The 21,936-nt window shown below is 41.8% G+C and overlaps 1 protein-coding gene across 1 annotated transcript in view; it reads left to right on the top strand.

Moving 5' to 3' along the window:
* The window catches only part of sash1b (SAM and SH3 domain containing 1b), a 127,341-nt gene that overhangs the window by 81,219 nt on the left and 24,186 nt on the right, over positions 1 to 21,936 (top strand). Inside the window, exons 2-3 of the mRNA XM_079573418.1 lie at positions 17,660 to 17,788; positions 20,832 to 20,882. Of these exons, the coding sequence (XP_079429544.1) occupies positions 17,660 to 17,788; positions 20,832 to 20,882 (180 nt within the window). The remainder of the gene's footprint in view (positions 1 to 17,659; positions 17,789 to 20,831; positions 20,883 to 21,936) is intronic.

Below are 21,936 nucleotides of genomic sequence, written 5' to 3'. Positions count from 1 at the left end.
ATGACGAGATGCCGTCTGTATCTATCCAGAGATGCTGTCTGTATCTATACACCAGTGTAACGCCTCATTTGAAAGCTAAGAGCTACAAAACAAAACTTTTTTGTCGCATTTTTAAAGCGTTTTTGTCAATTTTGCATCCGATTTTTGTCACTCTTTTGTGGCTTTCTTGTTGATTTTCTTTGTTGCTTTGTCATCACTCTTTTGTTGTGTTTTGGCCGTTTTTTTGTTGTCTCATTGTTTCTTTTCCAGCACGTCTTTGTCATTCTTTTACCACATTTTGGTCACATTTTGGAAGTGTTTTCGTTGTCGCTTTTTTTGTCTTGTTTTGTGCTTGTCTGTTGCTAGTTTTTGTTGCTTTTTGTCGTGTTTTCGTCACTTTTTCATCTCATTTTGTCCCTTTCTTTGTTGTTTCATCACCCTTGAGTCGGTTGTTTTTTGTCGCTTTTTTAAAAATTGTGTCATTGTTGCTTTTCCGGCACGGTTTCCTGGTTTTGTCTGTGCCCGTGTGAACACAGTATCCTGGTTTCAATATCCTGGATAAATTCCGGTTATGAGAAACTCGGACGCTCTCACTGGGATGTTTTTGACAGTTCACAGGATGTAAATGCAGCGTCCTGGTTTCTCACCGCTGTCCATGTACTGAGTGTGGACGGATACCCATGCACTGCCTGACCAAAAGAAAGCGTCTTTTACCGGGACGTAACCACGGTAACGGTTCTGATCTGGGGTTACTGCAGTCGGTCAGGTCTCGGTTCAACAAAACTATGTGCCCAAAGAAAAATGAAAACAACACTGGATCTTTTGCCGTTGCGGGATCTTATTGAAACGATGCCAAAGCTAAAGGCGCTCCTTTGAAACAGTCGAGCAGCGTGACCTTTTTTTGTGGCAACTTTATTTTTGGATCAGACGGTCGCCGTGTACTTCACAAAACAAGTACATTTTCACCAAACAGCCAATCGATCCAATCACAGACGGTGTTGATACAACAGGAAACTAAGCAACCACAAGTAAAACATTTTCTTAAATATTTGTGCCCTGTTCCAAACATTCATTGCTTGAAACAGCAGTTGACTCTGTGCATAACTTCAAATCATACCAACGCCGCCCAAGAAGTGACTTCCTGTTTCGATCCAGCACGCCAAAATAAAAGCACACAGCTCGTCTCATTGATTAGTTCAGCTGGTACAGCAAGGATATGATTAAATACACACTTTTTATGTGTTTTGTCTGTTAATAGTTAGTCAGAAATGAAGTTGAACTAATAAATAAGATGGTGCTTTTATTTTGGCGTCCTGGATCGAAACAGGAAGTCACTTCTTGGGCGGCGTTGTTATGATTTGAAACTAAGTTGCTAATGACTCCTTGTGTCAGTGCATGTGACAGGTTTGAATGCTTTTGAAAATAAGACTCATTTAGACAACATCTTAATAATTATCCTTTTAATTGTGAAGCAGCAATTTTAATGAAGAAATGTTTGGCATAACTTTTATTTGAATGTTCAAGCTTCTGACAAGAAGTGACATAGATAAAGGTAAAGTTCCATAGACTGATTTCCCATTGACATAACATGGTTGGCAGGGCAACAGTTTAAAATAGTTTGCCTCTATCTATGTCACTTCCTGTCAGTGTCCAATACAACAATAAACAACTAAATATATACCAAAATCTTAAGTATAATTGTGTTAACTATGTTTTAGCCACAAAAGTGTCTAATGTGTCTTATGTACTTTACTTTATGTACTACATAGATTGCTCTTGTGGTCTGCGCTTCTTTGTTGGCTTTTCTCTGATTGGTTAATATACTTGTCAGTCAAATGTATTTTTTCCTGAAGCCTAAATATCCAGGATTGTCTCATACGGGGAATGGGATTAGAGAGTTCTGTTTTTCTTGGCGTGTATCCAGAATACTGTCAGAATAACTGTGATAAAACTAATAACCACGATACTCAAACGCATCATTGCTGTTCTTTAACCTTGACCTTCCCCCCACTGTACCTCCTCACCTCTGACCCCCATATTCCCGTGTTGTCTGACCCTCATAGGCCTCTGTAGTCTGCAGTTTTAACCCCATAGTCTCTGCTAATCCCGCTCCGCGTTGTTGTTACCTCCCGCTGACGGTCCGCGGAGCCTCGGATTGAGATTACGGAGGTGGGGGGGTCACCAGGCCGCGGCAGTCCCATAATCCTGCCCCGTAATGCACCAAAGCGGGTCAAACCGATGCATCCAAGGAAAGTATAGAGTCTGTGGAGTCTTTAAGGCCACAGCAGATGTGAAGAAACCAGGGAATCCTTACTATAAACGCTGGATTAAAACAAAGGAAATCCTCACTGCAGTCGCTACATTTGTTTATGTTTAACTCTTATTCCTTTCACTTTTCAGTTCAGTTCAGTTTCAGTTCAGTTCAGTTTATTCGGTCAAAATTATGACAAAAGATTTACATTCAGTTAAGTATACTTCTTCATACCATAACATACAAAAATGACCGAAAAGGTATAGGCTGAAGCTAATGCTTATTTTGCCTACCCTACTTTTGGCTTGTTTTACTATTCTTCACTTTATTACATAGAAGAAAGACATCAGGGACAGAGCAGCACTAGTAGTAGATATCTGCTGCCCCCTGCTGGTCATAACAGGAACAGTTAAGGACATTTTCCATTCATTTTTGCATTTGGGATTCACAATTTAAAGCCACATCTTGTAGAATTTTACCCAATAAGTCGGCAGATTTGACATTTAAACCTGTTAGTTTCTCATCCACATCCATTCTTTGATCACCCACTGCAGAAATAGCATTTTCTGTATCAATCAGGTCATTAGGAGCATGTTTTGTACTGATGGCAACAGTGAAGTCCAAAATGTTACACAGTGTGCCTTTAAATTACGAGACCATCAATTTGAAACTTTATTAAGTAAGTAAGCAAAATTTGTTTCTAAAGCGCTTTTCACAGATAAAAGTGCTGTGCTGTACTATAGAGACAGTGCTGTACAATATAAATATGTGTGTACAGGTATAGATTTAAAGTGACACTAGTGTAAACCCATCAACAAAAGCTTTCTGGTCCGTTTTAAAAGAGTCAACTGAGCCGGCTAAATGCAGAGACATGGTCAGGGCGTTTCACAGTCTGAAAAGACAGGTTCCCTCGGGTCTTATAACCAATGGCTGCTCTCCTTTGTGACAACAACACTAGGGGCCGCCATTGCTGTAGTACCTCCATATCGCTGCTAGTCCCCCATTGGAAAGCATTGCACTTCAGACACGTTAAAAACAACTTTAAAGCCTGGTTTCTAATTTTCTTAAACTTTCTACAGCTCGATATTCCTCCAGTGATAATGCTGGGTTAGTTACTATTAAAGAAACCAGGCTGGTTTTCGTAAGCATTGGAGCTGCACGAACTACACGTCAATTAAAGGGCGGAGTCTACAGTGAAGATCCCGCCCTCATGCCCTTTTTAGGAACATGCTTCGTTAGAGCTGGGGAGGAGGAGTCTGTAAATCCGCCATGATTTCCCCCTTGAACGTAGTTATTTTGTCAAACGGGGAGGAGTGAGTAATGACGGTCTATTATCATATGTCTATGCTTATAATGAGTCTTTGGGGCCACAAGCAGGGAAGGGGTGCGGCCTGGAGGAGTATGGGCTGAAAAGGTCCTGGATGTACTGTGGGGCCTGACCGTTTAAGGCTCTGAAAGTCAGCACTAAAACCTTCAAATCAATCCTGAATTTTACAGAGAGGCAATGGAGAACCGATAAGACCGGAGTGAAATGAGACCTTCGAGGGGCACCTTTTAAAAGTCTAGTAGCAGAAATTTGAACGTTTTGCAGTTTGTTCAGAGCAGACGTGTTCAGATGGGGAGCTGTTTGAGTGAGCCTCCAAAGACATGGCCTGGTCAGGTTTCTGAGGCTGGATCTGACAGAGGAACCAAGCCATTTGATCAGCAGGATCTTGTGGTTCGGGGAAAAGCTTTGTTTGAGTTTATCTGCAAGTATCTAGTAGCCAGCCAGTCTTTACAAAGTAACTTTACAAACCAGAAAGTAAAATGCAACAACATTTTTTCCCGTGTATTCAAGTATTTGGTATTTTTCTTCCTGTAAAACCTTTTCAATATAAAACTATTTTCATTTTTCAAAATGTCCACAGAGATTTTGAATGGAGGAGGACAGATGTAATGTTGAGCTTCCCAATTTCATAAAAAGATAAAGCCAAATTGCGAGCTCCGCCCCCTCCCAGTTCCAGGCTGGTTCACTCTATGTCCACACCAATGCAGTTGTACAAATAGTATTGTTATAGAAACTGAACTTCTCGTCCTTATGCCTGAGGGACAGGAGGAAAGCCCCGTCTCCTCGGACACACTGACCCGGACAAAACGAGTTTAAAAGGTTGTCAACATCAGCAGCAGCAGAGAACACAGACCCCGGGGCATTGAAGAGGCTGAAGGGGGGATGGAACTGTGATACCTCTGTCAACCACTAGAGGGAGACCTGAACACATGGAGTTTGTGGATCTATTTGCATTACACTCACTTATTGACATCTTCTACTGCTTTTGACTAAGTTTGAATGAAGTGTTTCCATAGTCGAGGTTTACGGGCAACTTTACACATTCCTGCTGAAGATAAAACAGTTATTATGTTTAGTCCTGTCTGATTAAAACGCTTTTGTTTTTTTAACACCTTGGCTTAACCCCTTAAATCCCCTCATAAAACTTGATATTTCTAACATCCCAATTCTCCTCAGGGATTGTAGTTTCTATATTTCTGCTGGAGTAATATTATAATCAACCTCTTAACGCCCGCCTTAACCAGGTGCATTTTCTCCAGTTCAGCTTTACCCAAATCTATAAGGGTACAGCCAATTTGAAAGCTAAGAACTACAAAACCGATCTAGAAGGATGTTTTTACCCGCATTGTTGCCACGTTGTCACTTTTTTGACATTTGTTTCATGTCACTTATTTGTCAATTTTTCTTCTCTTTTGTTGCTCTTCTGTTGGGTTTTTGTGACTCTTTCATCCACGTTTTCATCTCATTTTTGTTGCTTTTTTTCAAGAAGCTTTTACATTTGCGTAAAGCCAAACTGGAGAAAATGTGCTTTCTTCAGGTGTGGGTGTGAAGAGGTTTAGTATTTGTGCTCTCACTTGAGTAAAAAAAAAAAAAAGTTACTTGTTCCACTGTGAGTAAAGCTTCATATTGATCTAAAAGAACATTTGTTTTTCATGGCATTTTCTTTGGAAATATCTGTGTGTTCACTCTTGTTTTGTTTTGTTTCTCATAATTCATGTCACGACTGAAACATAAATCAGACTTTGACGCTTAAACTGCTTCACCGCTCAGTACTTTTTTTTCTCTCTTGCTTGAGCAGTTATTTTGGTCAAGACTTTTAGTTTAGTTAGTTCAGTTACCCGGGAGGAGCTCGGAGTAGAGTCGCTGCTCTTTCACGTCGAAAGGAGCAGCTGCGGTGGCTCAGGCATCTGTTTCTGATGCCTCCTGGCCGCTTCCTTTGGAAGGTGTTCCAGGCATGTCCTATTGGGACAAGGCCTCGTGGAAGACCCAGGACACGCTGGTGGGACTATGTCTCCGAGCTGGCCTGGTGTCGCCTCGGGGTCCCCCCAGAACAGCTGGAGGAGGTGTGTGTGGATCGGGGAGTCTGGGCATCTCTGCTGAGACTGCTGCCCCCGCGACCCGGCCCCGGATAAAGCCGGGTCATGGATGGATGGATTTTTACTTTAAAGTTACCTTTTGGGCCAACATCTTGGGCTGCAGTTTTGGCTACTCTAGCCGCCTCTGCTTTATTGTAAGAAAACAATCAGCTGCTTGTTCACAATCAATGAAAATGTTTTAGAATTTGACGTACTGTGCAAAGGTCTCTCTTTTCCCCTGTTAACCTCTTAACCCCCGCCTTAACCAAGCAGAGCCGTGGGAAGATATTATAGTTAGGGGGTGCTGAGGGACAAAATATACCCCAAAATGCTTTGCTGTGCATATTTCCTATTTATTAGTATTGCCTGCTGTTCGCAAATTATCCACCAGGGGGTGCTGCAGCGCCCTCAGCACCCTGGGTTCCCACGGCCCTGTAACCAAGTGCATTTTATCTAGTTCAGCTTTACCCACATCTAAAAGGGTATTGCCTAAAGGCCAGTGTAAGTAATGCCTAATTTGAAAGCTAAGACCTAAAAAACTGATCTGAACTGATCTTTTTCCTTACATTGTTGCTGCCGCGTTGTCTCTTTTTTGACTTTTTTTTCCTCATTGCCTTTTTGTTGCTTTTTCGTCAAATTCTTACCACATTTTATTGCTTTTAGTTGTATTTTTGTTGGTCTTTTCTTGTTGCATTTGTGTTACTTTTTGGTCACTTTTCCGTTACTCTCGCCACTTTTGGGGGCGTTTTTGTTGCGTTTTTTGGTCACACGTTTTTGTCACTTTTTTATCACTTTTTAAAAAGATCACATACAGTATTTGTCGCTCTTTTGTTGCACCCTCATTTTCTCATTTTGTCGCTTTTATGACACTGTTTTCAATAGGCTTTTAGATTTGGGTAAAACCAACTGGAGAAAATGTGCTCGGTTCAGGTGGGGGTTAAGAGGTTATGCAATGAAGGACAAACCATTTGATCCCACGTATGAACAAAAAATGTCCTGTTTGCTGCCATTATCTCCATCTCCTGTGTAACTTCTGCGGAGCGTGCTGTTGCTCCTCGCCATGTGACTCAGCGCTGGTCTGCGGTTCTGCTCCAGCCGGGCCCCACCCAAACCCTCCCCCGACCGCAGCGCACCAATCTCCGCGTGCTTTACGATCCTCGCGACCCTCCCCTCTCTCCTCTCTCCTCTCTCTCCTCTCTCTCCTCACGGCTGGATGGCATTGTCCTCTCGCCGTTCACACTCTCCAAACTTTCAGCCAAACTTTGAAGACTTCATTCATGCAGCTTTGGTTTGAGTTTTAGCTCCGAAATGCGGCAGTTTCTGGCAGCGTAAACGCGCAACTGTGGTGAGTTTTTACGCATGTCCCTTTTACCGTCGGCTTCGCAATATTTAAGACAGTATTGTTAATTTTGAGCACTTCTCTGCCTCTTCTGCTTAAAAGTGTTCGTTTGTAAGCGCAGAATTGTCGTAAAAGTTGTCGCTGCTTCGTGCGTAATGTTGAGAAAGTTGGTGATGGCGAAGTTTGGAACACGCGAAATCACATCCAGTCTTTACCCCCGTCTGACAACTTTGAATGAAATGGTTTCGAAGCAGCCTTTGCTTTTGATGCTAAATGAAAACACTCTTGCAATTAGCAAAACAATGGCAGCACTTCGCAGCTCATTCACAGATTGCAGCTGCTTTACATGCAGAGCAGACCGTTAGTTTACTTTAGGCTGATGTTGTTTGCAGCGGAGCAGACGACAATTAAACTACATGTAATTACATTCTATATATTGAGGGTTGGAAAATCCATTTGAATGATCCAGCTTTTTGCTTCCGATGTCGATACCGGGGGTTTGGGTATCTGTCGATATCCGATATTAATCGACACCAAGAGATTTTCTTAAAAGTGGCTGCTGTGAGTGAAAAAAGTTAATGGTCTCTTTTATACAGTCTTATATTTTTTTGCAAGGATGTTTCAGATCAATTATATATATATTAATAGACTAATGGGAAAACATTACACAAAGATCACTGGAATGTTCTGCACTAAATATCCTTTGGTATAAGACAGGCTTTAGGTTACATTGAAATCAACGACTCAAATGAAACAATCTGATTATTATAATTTGTGCATTGCAAATAGAGTGTGTTACTAGTTATTCTTTAAAGCAGAACTAAGTAACTAGTTTACCTTAATAAATCCTTTCCGTAGTCCCTCTGGGGCTAATACAGGTGTTAATGGATGTTTGGGGGGTCTTTCCTGGTGTCTCTAGCCAGAAAACCCCAATTGCAACTTTCCTACCTCTGAGTCGGAGGTGCAATACACACTAATAGAATCACGAAGAAAAAGCTAACAGGCTAACGGGCTAGCGCCACCTAAACAGTATTTACAGCCAAAAAAAATGTCTCCATTGTGTTATACAATATCCCTCTCTCCTTGTCTTTTCTGTCAGCGTAGTATTTACTCTCACGGATAATGAGCAGTGGCGTTTATGTTCTTTAAGGCCATGAGTTACTTAGTTCTGCTTTAACAGCGTTTCATAAACTAAAATGCAAACATGTGGTCAGTAGTGGCTACTGATTTCTGTCCCAGCTTTGATTAGTTGACATTAGCATTAGCATGCTGCGACTCGCATTAGCATTTTGTTGCTAGCTGTGGCATTTTGTGCAGTGATCAAAAATACGTTTGTGGAGTTAAAATTAACTCACTGACTGAATTCCCCAGGTTATAAGCTTCAAAATGACACAGCATGTCCATGTTCACTGACATTTAGTCTGAGCACTGAGAGCCAAAACAGCTCTAGGTTCAGTATTGGATATTGGTAGCAGATACTCGATATTGTATTCTTTCCCGCATCGGCTCCGATATTTGATGCCAGGATCCGTTCGGTGCATCCCTATTTGAATGTCTCATTGGACATTTTACTGTAACATGGTATTTTATGATTTGAAAACATGCTTGTTTTTCCTCTTCTTTTTCTCTTTCAACTTTCGTCTGAACTTCTGTTACATATAGTGTTAAGTCATGTGTCTTATATACAAAATGTAAGGCTATAGATTAATTAAGATACTTCTAGTGCAACCAACTGAGCATGTTAGTCTCTGTTTGCCCCTTTTAGAAACAGCGCACAGTAATCTGTTATTTTCTCATTATATGGCGAAGTGCGCTTGCTTCTGCTCTACAATTTTGCAAATGCATAGTTAGTGCTTAGAGCTCTTCACAGTGGACCTACTTCAGTGTTTCTCAGACTGCTACTTTGGTTTCGTCAAGTGATAGTCAGGGTCATCTGCAGTGGTAGACGTATATAGTGTTTAGAGACACTTTGAGTGAGCTTTGAGTGCCTCATGTAGGTGGAAAAGAGCTTTATAAGATCATTTACCATAATTCCATGCATTTAAGTTTGCACCCAGTTTGATCTGATCGTGATTAAGACCTGGTGATATCTGGAATGTTCGTTTTATGAGGTGGTTCTTGGTGAGAGTTTGAGAAACATTGACCTAGTGTGTTTACTGTTTCCTGACACCCAGGTTTAGGAGACATTAGGTTATTGAACTGTTTGGGTGTTTTACAATATCGGTTATCGCCTGATCTAACTGTCATACAAGGCCGACATTTCCAGAACCGAAAGTGATAGAGACTTCCCGTCTTGCCATTAGAAAAGGCTTCATCAGAGCTTTAAAATGAGAAACATCTCAATGAGTCGGTCACAAGTTTGTTCACCTCAGACCTCGCTTTATATATTTTATGTTGCCGACTTTTGTTTATAATTTCAGAACCATAAGAGATGGAGACTTATTGTTTTTTTGTTTCGGAATCTGCTGTTTTTTTGTCTTTCAAACAAGCTCCCTCCGAAGAACTGACTAAACATGGATGTGTGAGTAAATCAGCCCTAATAAAGCGCCCTCTGCTGCCGGACACAAAACCAAGGCGAAAACACAGCAAAAAAGCAATGAAAAAGCAACAAAACTCGACAAAAAAAAGCAATGAAAAAATAATTAATAAAATGTGACAAAAATGCAGCAACAATGTGAGAACAAAGTCACGATCACTGAGGGGAGAGGCAGAGTGCTCGCTGGATCACTGTAGGGTTGGGAACCTCTGGGTACCTCACGATTCGATACGATACGCGATACATGGCTTACGATAACGATTACCTCACGATACACCGATACTGTGATTATCAATATGGTCCAAGTACTTAAAACTGCACTCTATTGGCAGCACTACTGAATTCTTGATCATTCTTGGCCTCTATTGGCCGCCTTATTAATATGCATGACGTCATCAAAAGTATCGATATCGTATCGTCCCACAGAAGAATATCGTGATGTATCGGTAAATTGAGATATTGTCACACTCCTAATCACTATAGTAGGAGAGTAAATGCTAAAAGACAGCCAAAAAGTTACAATCACTTTTGTAGGTCTTAGCTTTCGAATCAGGCATTATGCTCTCCAGTTGAGAAGCTTTTAGATTTGGGTAATGCCGAACTGGGAAAAAATGCACTCGGTTCAGGTTCGGTTCAGGAGGTTAACAAGCATCATATACAGGCTTTTAGGCTCGACGTTTGGACAAATTGGCCAAGAATTCTTATCGGTCGACCTCTACAAACTAGACTAGACCAAAGTAGAGATTGTGATTTTGATTTTTCAGTTTCTCTCACAATAACTTGCGATTGATCTTTGTAAATTAAGATTCACCGTGCGCATTTGAACACGTCCAGGAGCATTTGCTTTAGAGAGAAGACCAAGCTGATTGTGCTTAATTATGCAGCCGAGGAAAATACTGTCTGTCATGAAACACCAGTAACCTTTGAGCTGAGTGAATCCCTGCCCTCCTCCCCCCTCCCTCCTCCCTCCTCCCCCCTCCCTCCTGCCTGAGTAAAGCCGAGCTGAGGCCCATGTGACGCGGATGACGCTGCCGTGAATGGGCTGGAAACAGTAAAAACAGTCTTTCGTGTGTTCGGCCCGAGGCTCGTGGCTCTTTGTCTGAAACAGTGAGAAATTCAACACCAGGCGCTTCCTTCGACAAACCTCCCGCTCTCCTCTTCACTTCCACACTTTTCACCCATGAGTTTGGCTGAAATGAGGAATAATCAATGACTGGCTTGAATCTTATTGGGATATTTTACAGTTTTACAAGAAAATGACTGAAAAGTGGTTGAATGAAGAGAATGTGCACTGATATTTTGAGCAGATTTTATCCTTAAAACAAGATTGACAACGGAGCATTCTTCATTTCTTATTTTAGGCTATGATAATGCTTGTTCCATCTGCTGTCCAATTTCAAGATCCAAACCCAGTGAAAGTCAGCATAGATCATACTCATTGAGCAACTTTTTCATTCATTCATCACATTTCAGGTTCTTTCCAGTGTGAGTTGTTTGTCCCACTGGGGAAAATGCCGTCTTATCTTGAGATAGAAATGACTAAAAAGTGCTGGAATTCTCGGAATTTGTGCTGATTGTCAATGGAACCAGAATGATTTATCTTATTGTGTTTTTTGTTTTACTTATTTTAAGTTAAGGACCGGACAATTCCTCAAAATGAAGAAGAAGAAGAAGAAGAAGAAGAAGAAGAAGAAGAAGAAGAAGAAGAAGAAGAAGAAGAAGAAGAAGAAGAAGAAGAAGAAGAAGAAGAAGAAGAAGAAGAAGAAGAAGAAGTCTGACAAATCAACCTTTACATTTGAATAGATTTCTGAATTTAAAAAAAAACCTGTTCCATTGACGATAAGAGGTTTTATCTGATCTAAGACCAGACCAAATCGACTCAAACTGTGGATTTTTAATCTCTTAATTCAAGTAATTTGTCATTCCTTCCTTAAAATGATCACTCTGTTTCTAATGAATCAGCTGCATGTATTTATCTTGAGTTTGAAAAAATAAAATCTCAACAAAATATCTTCTTGAAGATCAAATCCAAACTTTGAGTAGGTTTGGTCTAGTATTGGGTCAGATAAACCCTCTTTTCGCCAATGAAACATAGTTTTTTCTTAATAAAGCTAATTCTGTATAATTTCAAGGGGAAAAGGCATATTTACATTTTCAAGTGCTTGTTCCATTTTTATTTTACCTTAACTCAACAGAAAAGTACATTAATTCAAGTGATTTTGAGTAATTTATCTCTTTAGATGGTCCTTTTTCCAGTGCAATCAAAGAAAATGACTCAAGTTCACTCTTTATACTCTTTATTCTTTATACTTTACTCACTTAAGCGTTTTCAGATTGTGTTGGACGTGTTCAGATTAAAAGGGAAAAGCACCTTTAATGTGACATGTATAAATCCGCTGAGGCGCGACTGGAGGGGGCTGAAGATCCCGGGTTTAGGGGAAGGTAAACAAACGGAGGTGGTCCACACCAGGCTGTTTAGGACTTAACCACGGCGGCTGCTTTGAAGTAATGACGGTGTTTTGTCAAAGTAAAAGTAGGTGTGAGAGTCGAGTGGGAGTGGAAAGTGCTGCTTTGTGACGGCCTTTTGGCACAGTTTAGGAGATACTGGATACAGGCGGCGATAACACAAGGTTTTCATGGTCAGCAACAAAGTAAATGCACTTTGCTTTAGTGTTTTTGTTGTTGAGAACTTGCTTGAAACTTGCTTGTGCAGCCCTGTGAGGCGACTTCTGAAAAACATTAAAGTCGGCCGTAGCTCACCCCAAGGAACGAGCCTTTCCCCCATCTTGTTTGTGCTATATGTGGGCACAGTATTCAAATGTTTGATTCACACACAGCACTTATTTTAAAAGGATTTGTACTTTCTTTGTTTTTTTATGCATTACTTAAAGCAATATTTCAGGACTATTAAATGTTTCATTGAGCTGTGTTTAACTACAAGAGCCACACGATGAGCTAAATGGGTGCATTATTGTGCTATTTTACTATAGCAGTATGTGTCCTTAAAGGTGCTAGATGCAATTTGGCCATTTTATACTCACTACTGCCACCTCTGGTCATATGTAGCCTTTTAAAACTCCGCATAGTCCCTTTAAACACACATTGTAACTCGTTTGTTTGTTGTGTTAAAACAAAAAACTCAAAATCTGGACCAAAACTAAAAGTGCTCCATGCATTTTTTTCATTTTAGGCAGAGTTTGTAACAAAGAAAAGTCAGATGGAAGACATTCATTTTGTAATCAGGGCATAGGCGACCTAGGTATCAGCCTGGGTCGTCATGTGCTGGAGTGGGCGCAAAGTTGTGCCATCTATAACATCTCCCTTTAGAGATTTCAAGGCGCTGTGTAACATCATGGTGCAAATTCATAAATATTCTTAAATAATAATGATGATGAACAAGTTTATTAAAGCGATACATTGTAGTCATTGTTCATTCACTCCATACTCAGTGGTGGTAAGCTACTGTTGTCGTCAGAGCTGCCCTGGGGTAGACTGATGGAAGCAAGGCCACCAGTCTGTACCATCGGCCCCTCCGACCACCACCAACCACTCACACACCACATTCACCCAGGCCTCCTGGTGTTTCCCAAACGGTCTCCCATCCAAGCACCGACCCGGCCCTTCCTGCTGAGCTTCCTGACGGGATCGAGCAGAGCAAAGGCGGTTTGGCCGTTCACATCAGAAGTGGAGGCTTCCCCTCGAATAGACTGAAAACGCTATTTATTTGGACTGTCAAAAGTGTGTCAAAATCGTGGCATAATGAAGATGAACGGTGGCCAAAAAACAGCAAAAAATGGAATGCCTTTTTTGTTTTGTTTTATCTAAATGAGAATTTAAATACAAATTTATCAGGATTTTTTGTTTTGTTTTGTTTTGTTTATCCTTCAATTGATTGAATTTTTTTCAATGGTGGGCCGACAATCGCGATATATTGTGGCTTCATGTGATACAGGTTTTGCATCACATCATTTTGCGATATATTGTTCACTACTTTTGAAAATGATCTATTTTATTTGAAAAGTATTGATTATATTTTGAACTATGCAGTAATATTCATTCTGAGGCTTTTAACTTCTGCTATTGCTTTGTTAAAGGGGCCGGATGCAAGTTGGCCATTTTATACTCACTACTGCCACCTCAGGCCATACGTGTAACTGCACCTTCTATATTAACCTCGTGCATGACGGCACTTTGGACCCGAAGTGACACCTTTCTGAGTGACAGTGCAGGATTTTAGAGGCAGTTGTGGTGAACAGGTCTGGGATCACATGGCTGGAACATGTAGGGGGATGAAAATACATGATTTTAACATTTTTAAACTCCCTATAGTCCCTTTAAATGAAAGTGGTGTCATTTGATTTGACCCAAAGCGCCGTTTCGCAGCTCCGCTTTACCAAAACATAAGCTCGGGACTAATTTGTGCATCCCAAAGTTACCCAGACGGACTCAGCCTCACGTTCTGAATCCCGGCTTTGTCCCGCAGCTCAATAAACCTTCTGTGCGACATCTTCACGTATTGATTTCTTGCGAGGCGTGTTTACATTCACGGGCTCCTATAGCCGCAGCAGCGTGTCCAAAGCCGTTACAGCTCTGCGCAGCCCGTCATGTGGGGCGCTCACAATGCCCCGTCTATGCTGCCTGGCCCGGGACGGCGATCGACTTTTCAGTTTCTCGTGCGCTTCTGTGAAAAGCAGCAGATTTCTGAGCGGCACGACACGAGCCGGATGAATGAACGGGCCTGTTCAGCTGCAGACTGAGGGGACAGCGACGGGTAAACGTGGTCCATAAACAAGAGCGGGCACTGAGGCAGGACGGGCGCTGGCATCGCTGCGGGACAATGAAGTGCTGGGATGGACTGGCCGGTTGGGGGGGGGGGGACTGTCGTGCTGTAAAGACGGTGAAATTGCGATTTGTTGCACATGACAAGCATTGAGGTCAAAACAGCTGCGTAAAGGACCAAGTTAACTCATTTATAAAGGCCACATCAGGGAAGTGTGTTGCTCATGGACTCAATAACACTAATGCAGTTTCATACAATCACCAGCCTTTAGGAGAGCAGCACAGTCACAGCGGCAAGATTTAAAGTTTGGTAGAAAAAAAGGAGATGAAACTCTTAAAATTTGGATATAAATAGTGTTTAACCCTAACCATAGCCATAAAGCTAAACCTAACCCTAAGGTGGCAGTTAACAGGTTAAAGCGTAAAAGTATCTGAAAAAAAAGTATTTCCTCAATCAAAAGTTGAAGACCAGTTGGAAATGTACATGGTTGGATTAAGGTTCCAAGTAGAACTTCAGTTTGCAACAAGAAGAAAAAACTAGGCTGTTTTGCAGCTGATCAAAAGTTTCAGACCACATGCCTTTAAAAGGCCAAATCTGTGTAAAAATGTGGATTCACTGTCGTTTTCTGTCATGTCATGTCATTCACACAGTCTTGACATCCTGATGCCAAAGGCAAAAAAAGGCTCTGGTTTTGAACGTGGTCGGGTGTTGAGCTGCATGAGCAGAGCCTCTCGCAGCGTGACATCGCTGCTGAGGTGGAACACAGTGAGATAAATATATAATTATATATACGGATATTATATGAGTTAATTTGCAAAAACACATTTTTTCAAAATTGTTTTAGATTTTGTTACTGTTCTCAACTACTGTTCTCAGTTGTGTGAATTTCAGAACAAGTGATCGCATACAAAGGGGCATTTTCAAGCACTCATCTGTTTTTGCAAATGAACTCTTCATATTTATTTATGTTTCAATAGTGTCAATATCTGTCATTTCTGTGTCTTGAAATCCTCTTGCAGACTCCACTTAGTGCTTCACGTTCCCCTGGAGGGTCCCAGCCCCCACTTTGGGAACCACTGTTTCCTACAGATCTGTAGGATTGTACTGTGTGTTACTGATCACGTTATGCAGCTCGCCCTGTTTCCACTGGTGCTGCCGCTCTGGCTTTTAAAGGTTTGTATTTTTGCCCCAGAGGTTTCGGTGTCAAACCCGTGACGGTTCAGACATCACTTAGTTTGTTCACAATGACGGGAAACAGTCGCTCTCCGTGCGACCGAGCGGAGCTGAGATTTACAGCCAGTGGAGCAGTCAACCCCCCCTGCCCCCCACACCCCTCTCTTCTATCCATCTTTCTGCTGCGGTGGCTTTTCAATGGGCTGCTGCGTGCGTCACCGGCCACTTCCCGGGGTCAAAGTTCACGTCTGAGAGGGGCTGGTGGGTCGCCGAGTCCCGACCCGCTTTGTCTTCTGCGCCTCTGGACTTTCAACCATCTGAAATGTGGCTTTGAAAGTCACGATCTTTCCCCTTAAACTCGGCCTTCGACGGCGGGGACGAGGCGGAGGAAGGGGCCATGCTACAGTGGGACGTCCCGGCTGCAGTTGGTCTTATCTTCTGAAACTTCCTGGTGATTTGTGTGTGTTTGGGGCTGGCTGAAACAATGGGTTATCACCTCGCTCTGTTTATGGTGGTTCACCTGCGGAGAGCAGATTTCTGAGGCTCGTTTGGAGACACTGACTTTGTGTTTTTCCTCTTTACTCATCGTTTCATTCATTGTGGCCTGGCTTTTTTTCAGCATGAATAAGATCTGATTTGGAGCGATTTCACAAAATTGTGGAATTGTAAATAGACATTTTTCTTATTACAATCTTATATTTGTAATTGTGAGTATTTAGGATCGGATAGATTTCTGATTTATGTTTGACCTTCAGGATTCAGCTCATGGATGCACATATTGATCATCAATATTTGAGAAAGACTGAAATTGAAGCTGCTGAACTAATCACATGCATTTGGTCTGAACCAGTGATTCTCAATTGGTGAGTCAGGACCCAAATGTGGAGCCGTTTTCAGTATATATAGTAATATTTGGGTATTTTACAATATTGGCTATCGGACGATATGTTGATGAAAATCTCCCGAACCCAGCGTGATCGAGGCTTCCCGTTTTTCACAAAGAGTCCAGTTAGAGCCTTGAAGTTTGTCCTCCCACAACCTCCTAGGCGGTGAAAATCGGTCACGTTTGTTCACCTCAGATCGTATTTTATATGTTCTATGTTGCAGATTTTTGCTTCTAATTTCAGAACCGTAAGAGTTAGACTTACCGTTATTTGTTTGGAAATCTGCTGACTTTTGTCTATCAAACAAGCTCCCTCTGAAGTATCTACTAAACATGAATGTCCTAAATAAATCAGCCCTATGCTCCTCATAAAGCGCCCCCTGCTGACACATGGGGCCCGATGACCCACTTTTGCTCACTTATGGTTTATGCTAACTCTCTCCCATTCATTCTCAATGGTAAATATAGCTGCAGTACACTTTTTGGCCACCAGCGCCAAATTGGGGGCGCTGGTGGCAAAGGAAGCTTTGTGTTTCCTTTCACAAAGCTAAGGAAACACCGTTGTGGTGTCTTGGTATTTGGTATACAGGTGCTGTTTGCATTTTGCACTATATGGCCACAATAGTTGATTTTGTTCAACTAAAACTAGGCTTTTGCCATAGTTAACATTTGCTTTAATGTAGCATGCTATTTGCATAGATGGAATCGAATGCAAATGTACAGGCAACCTGCGACCCACAGGCACTTTTTCATTTTGGCCGTCAGAGACAAAAAGTTTGGGCACCCCTGGCCCTGGTTAAGAGGCTTCATACACAATTTGATTACACACATACTTAATCTATAATCTAAGGTCTCGATTATAGACGAGACATTTGGAATTATCGGCCAAAAATATCGGTTGTCCACATCGGCATCGGCCTTAGAAAAACCCATATCAGTTGGGCTCTAGTCACGAACAGAAAACATATATTTGAATATTTATCTACTGAAGAGGTATTAAAACACTTCCAAAGTTTGTTAAAATGACGATTGTCTGGTTATATTTATATTTAACAAACTCAAGTTTTATTTGGGTCGTGTCTTGTCGTCCAGGGGTGATGGTGAGTCCTAATACCATTCCAGTTTAAACCGGTCTCAACTAGAAACTGAGCAGTTTGTAAACGACCCCATGGGCACAGATAGGCAGCTCAACTTCAGTCATTGTGGCCCAGGGCGGTAAAGTCTTCACAGCCTGATCAGTCTAACTTGTCTTTCTTATTATATCTCATGACCACGATGGCTCTGACATGTATTTTTTGTTGTTTGTTTGTCTTTAGGATGGCTCGGTGGGTTCTCTGGACTCCCTGGCTCAGCAGTACTCGCAGTACTACGGCACGTGTATCGGCGACGTGAGCGAGAGGATGGAGGAGCTGCGCAAACGGAGGGTGCTCCAGGACACGGAGATGGTGAGATCCTCGTTTTCTCAGTGTTTCACTCACAGTGGGTTCAATACAGCCGTTAAAAGGAATAGGCCACCGTTTTTACATACTGAGATATGTTCTTACCTAACCTTAGCCGAGTTAATATATCCCCGTCTGGTCTTTGTCCGTGCGCTCTGTCACGCAAACGGAGCACATACGCAGCCTCTCCCACATGTCACATAGCTCCAAAAAAGCTCACGATAGAAGCTACCAAGCTCTTCCACGTGTTCCCTATTTAAATAAAGTTACGTGAAGTTTTTTCATGCGAAGTATATTTACACAGAAATGTCATATTGGAGCTATATGACATGTGGGAGAGGCTGCGTATGTGCTCCGTTTGCGTGACAGAGCGCACGGACAAAGACCAGACGGGGATATATTAACTCGGCTAAGGTTAGGTAAGAACATATCTCAGTATGTAAAAACGGTGGCCTATTCCTTTAAGTGAGTGAAAGTGCTGTAATATACAAAATCGACTATTGAAAGACTTTTACCCTGTTACAATATTGTTCTCTCATCAAAAAAACGACCTGGAGCTTTTTTTAGCTCGTCCTGAGTTCCTACTTCTCTGGCGAGGCCTAAACCTCTCATCGCAAAGTGAAAACACTCGCCATAGCCACATGAGCCCCCCAGACCTTTCTGCTATTATTTTTGTGCTCTTTATTGAAACCACTGTGCAGCAAAGAGGAACAATAGGAGGGAAGTGGCAGGGATTATGGGGATTTCTGATACTGATAAAGATGTGTTTGAGATTATTACCAAATGCAGAGAAATAACATAATGCCGGCTCTCTGGTCTCCGGTTCGATCACTGGACGAGGCCTTTCTGTGTGGAGTTTACAAGTTTCTCTGGTTTCCCCTTCCTCTAAAAAAATGTACAATAGGCCAAGATGAATGACGTGTGTGCCTGGATGAATGGTGTTGGTCCGAATCTCCCATTTGTCGGCCAAAGTAAAGCACCATTTCTCCAAATGCCAACATTGTGTTTAATTGTAAGACTAAATAGGCTGTTTTACGAGGACATTTTAACAGAATCTACCCACGGATTGAGGGCCAGAAGTTCTGTGCAGGAGGGCCATGCTTTGCCCTCGGGCCTGACGTTGCCTCGCCTGCCCTACACTGGGTGAAGCACTTTGGGCGACTCGTGTCATGTGAAAAGCGCAGCACAAACAAGCTCTCATTCCAATAACCTCTCCAAAATCCCATGCTTCCATCTCTGATATTTACCAAAAGTCCGATATCAAACAGTGTCAAACATACGGCCCGCGGCCCTGATCCGGCCCGCGAGATGATTTAATCCGGCCCCTGCCCTGCAGAGCAGTGGTTCTCAACCTATTGGAGCCGCGACCCCCTTTATAACAGTTACAGGGGTTCGTGACCTCCTGCCTGGGTCACACCGTGAGAAATTGGAACATTCGCCTACAAAACGAAGAAAAAAACAAATGGCTAAAATTAAATGAATCAAATTATGAACATATAATGGCACTCTGGTAAAATAGCAAACACATGCGACAATAAAATATTACATTATATGCTGATAAAAATATGTATATTTTATCTACATGATCTGGCAACCCCCCCAAATTTGTCTTGCGACCCCCTTGAGGGTCCCGACCCCCAGGTTGAGAACCACTGCTGTAGAGCATAAATTCCAGAGTATGTAGAAAAAAGTAAGTCTCTAGCCCAGGGGTTAAAAACAAATCCTAAAGACTTAAACGTACTGTTCACTTATAGGATATTGACCCCATATTATATTAAATTAGCTTTATTTTAAACTCATACCGAGTCACAAGAAATAACTGTAATTTTAAGAATTAGATTCAAGAAAATGAAGTGTTTTACACTTTAGAAAAAGTCCCAAGGGCTACTGGACATGCCCCAAAGGGCCCCTGGGTGCCCGCGGGCACCACGTTGGTGACCCCTGCTCTAGCCCATTCCTGTGTGGAATGCTCATTCTAGCCACTAGGGGGCATTAAATTAAAAAAAAAAAGGAAAGAGTTCCACGTGTGTCCAGCAGAGGGCACTGACAAAATAAGAGCTCAGGATATGAACAACACGTGATATAGCCACGTGGACAGTCTGCCCCAGGGCAGCTGTGCCTTCAATAACAGCTTACCACCACCGAGTGTGGAGTGAATGAATAATGACTATGTCGTACTTTGAAGAACTTGTGACACAGGCTTGTAAAGTGCAATACAAGTATAAGCCATTGTTATTAATGAAGCTACAGTCAAGTTGGGGCTTTGACCAAATCACAGTTTATTATTATTCATTTATATAAATATATAAATCTCTATTATATGCGGCCCGCGACCCACCGTGGGAGCTGAATTTCGGCCCGCGACACAAAATGAGTCTGACACCCCTGCTCTACTGGAAACCCTTGAAACAAATCTCTAGATATCCTTAATCTACCTCTCTGAAATACAGATGTCTTCCATAAAGAGCAGGGAACTGGACATTTATTATCTTAATCATCATCTTACAAATGTGCAATGGGATAGAATAAAGTTCAAAGTTGTATTTCTGCCTGTTCGGTTTATTTTGGGAACAAGGCGCTTGTTTCTTCCCGGATCCTGTCCTTGAGGGTGAAACGAAAAGCTTTGGATTCCGGGAAAAACATTTACAAACTTGTGAATTGTTTTGTCTGTGCTTCGGGAAAACTTCAGGGCATTTCATTCACAGATAAACCCAGATACAAAACGCTCCACTATTTTGTTTTTATGAATCGCTGCTGGAGCTTTTCATTCGGCCATGACTGAAGCCTTTCCTCTTTTGTAGAACTCCGCTTTAATGCGTTTGGACAGTGTTTTTGTGTATATCAAAAGACTTCATCCCAAATCGAGGCTAAAATAGAGGAAAATGACAAAGTGAAGATACCGCGCAGTCCTCCTCCTCCAGACCACGACAAAGTGCTCATGTGATGCAGCTCATGGTTAAAGTTTCCTTCCGTCCTCGTCTGAACGTGACCCTGTAATTTCACTGTCGCTAAACTGTACTTTACTGTTATTCCTGTTTGTCTGATTCAGGGGAAAGTGGAGTGTCTGTCCACGTCTCTGCAGCTGCGCTCACAGATCCAGGTGAGGCCGAGAAACACAACAAAACACCACGACAGTGCAGGTCAAAGGTTATTCTCTCATTGAAGACGTTAAGCTATGAATGAACACGTGGGATTATTCATTATTCTTGGCCTTTTCTCAAAAAGTTTAAGTCTGCGAAGTCAAAACCATTTCAGGGATGACCTCATCAAACAAAAGGCGGCTGTAATTCCACATGTTTAAATGAACGCCTGCAGTGAGAATCTACAATGTAAATAGCCTTGAAGTAAAATAATACATAAAAAGGTTTAGAGTATGTGGTGTTTTAGATGATTTTAGTGACTTTTTAGTAGTCATTTCTGTCAAAGGTTTAGTCTCATTGATGCTTTAAAAAGGCTTTAAAGCAGAACTAAGTAACTTGTTTACCTTAATAAATCCGGGTTAATGGGATGATTGGGGGGTCTTTCATTGCCCCCTGGTGTCTCTGGCCAGAAAACCACAATTGCAACTTTGCTGCTACCGACCCAGAGGCACCAATACACACTAATAGAATCACGAAGAAGAAGTTAGCGGGCAAAGCTAACTGCGAGCTAGCGCCACTTCAACAGTATTTACAGCCAAGTTTGAGTGAAAAAAATTATCTCCATTGTGTAATTGGATGCAAAATATCCCTCTGTCCCTTTGTCTTTTCTGTCAGCGTAGTATTTCCTCTCACGGACAATTAATGAGTTGAAAACAGCAACATGCTACGACACCTGCAGTGACGCTTATGGCCTCTAGGGGCACGAGTTACTTAGTACTGCTTTAAATTCTTCTAACAATTCAGATACATAGGAGGGATTGTGAGAGCCAGAAACAAGTTTGGGCCAAAACAAAATATGGTTTGATCAAGGCAAATAAATAGCTTTAAAACAATGATCAAGTATTATTTATTTATAAGTATGAAAAGAGGAGAGTCAGACCTTCAAAATAAAAAAGCTTTGAAAAATATCAATCCTTCAATTTTTTTAATCTTCTAAAGTTTCAAGCACATTTTTGTGTTGAAGCTCCATTAACGTGAGTTTTTTAAAGGTGTGGCTAAGGGGAGACACTGCAG

The sequence above is a fragment of the Gobius niger genome (assembly GCF_951799975.1).
Source record: "Gobius niger genome assembly, chromosome: 16".
NCBI lineage: Eukaryota > Metazoa > Chordata > Actinopteri > Gobiiformes > Gobiidae > Gobius > Gobius niger.
Note: the sequence above shows the minus strand (reverse complement) of the source record. Positions and strands in the feature narration are given on the sequence as shown.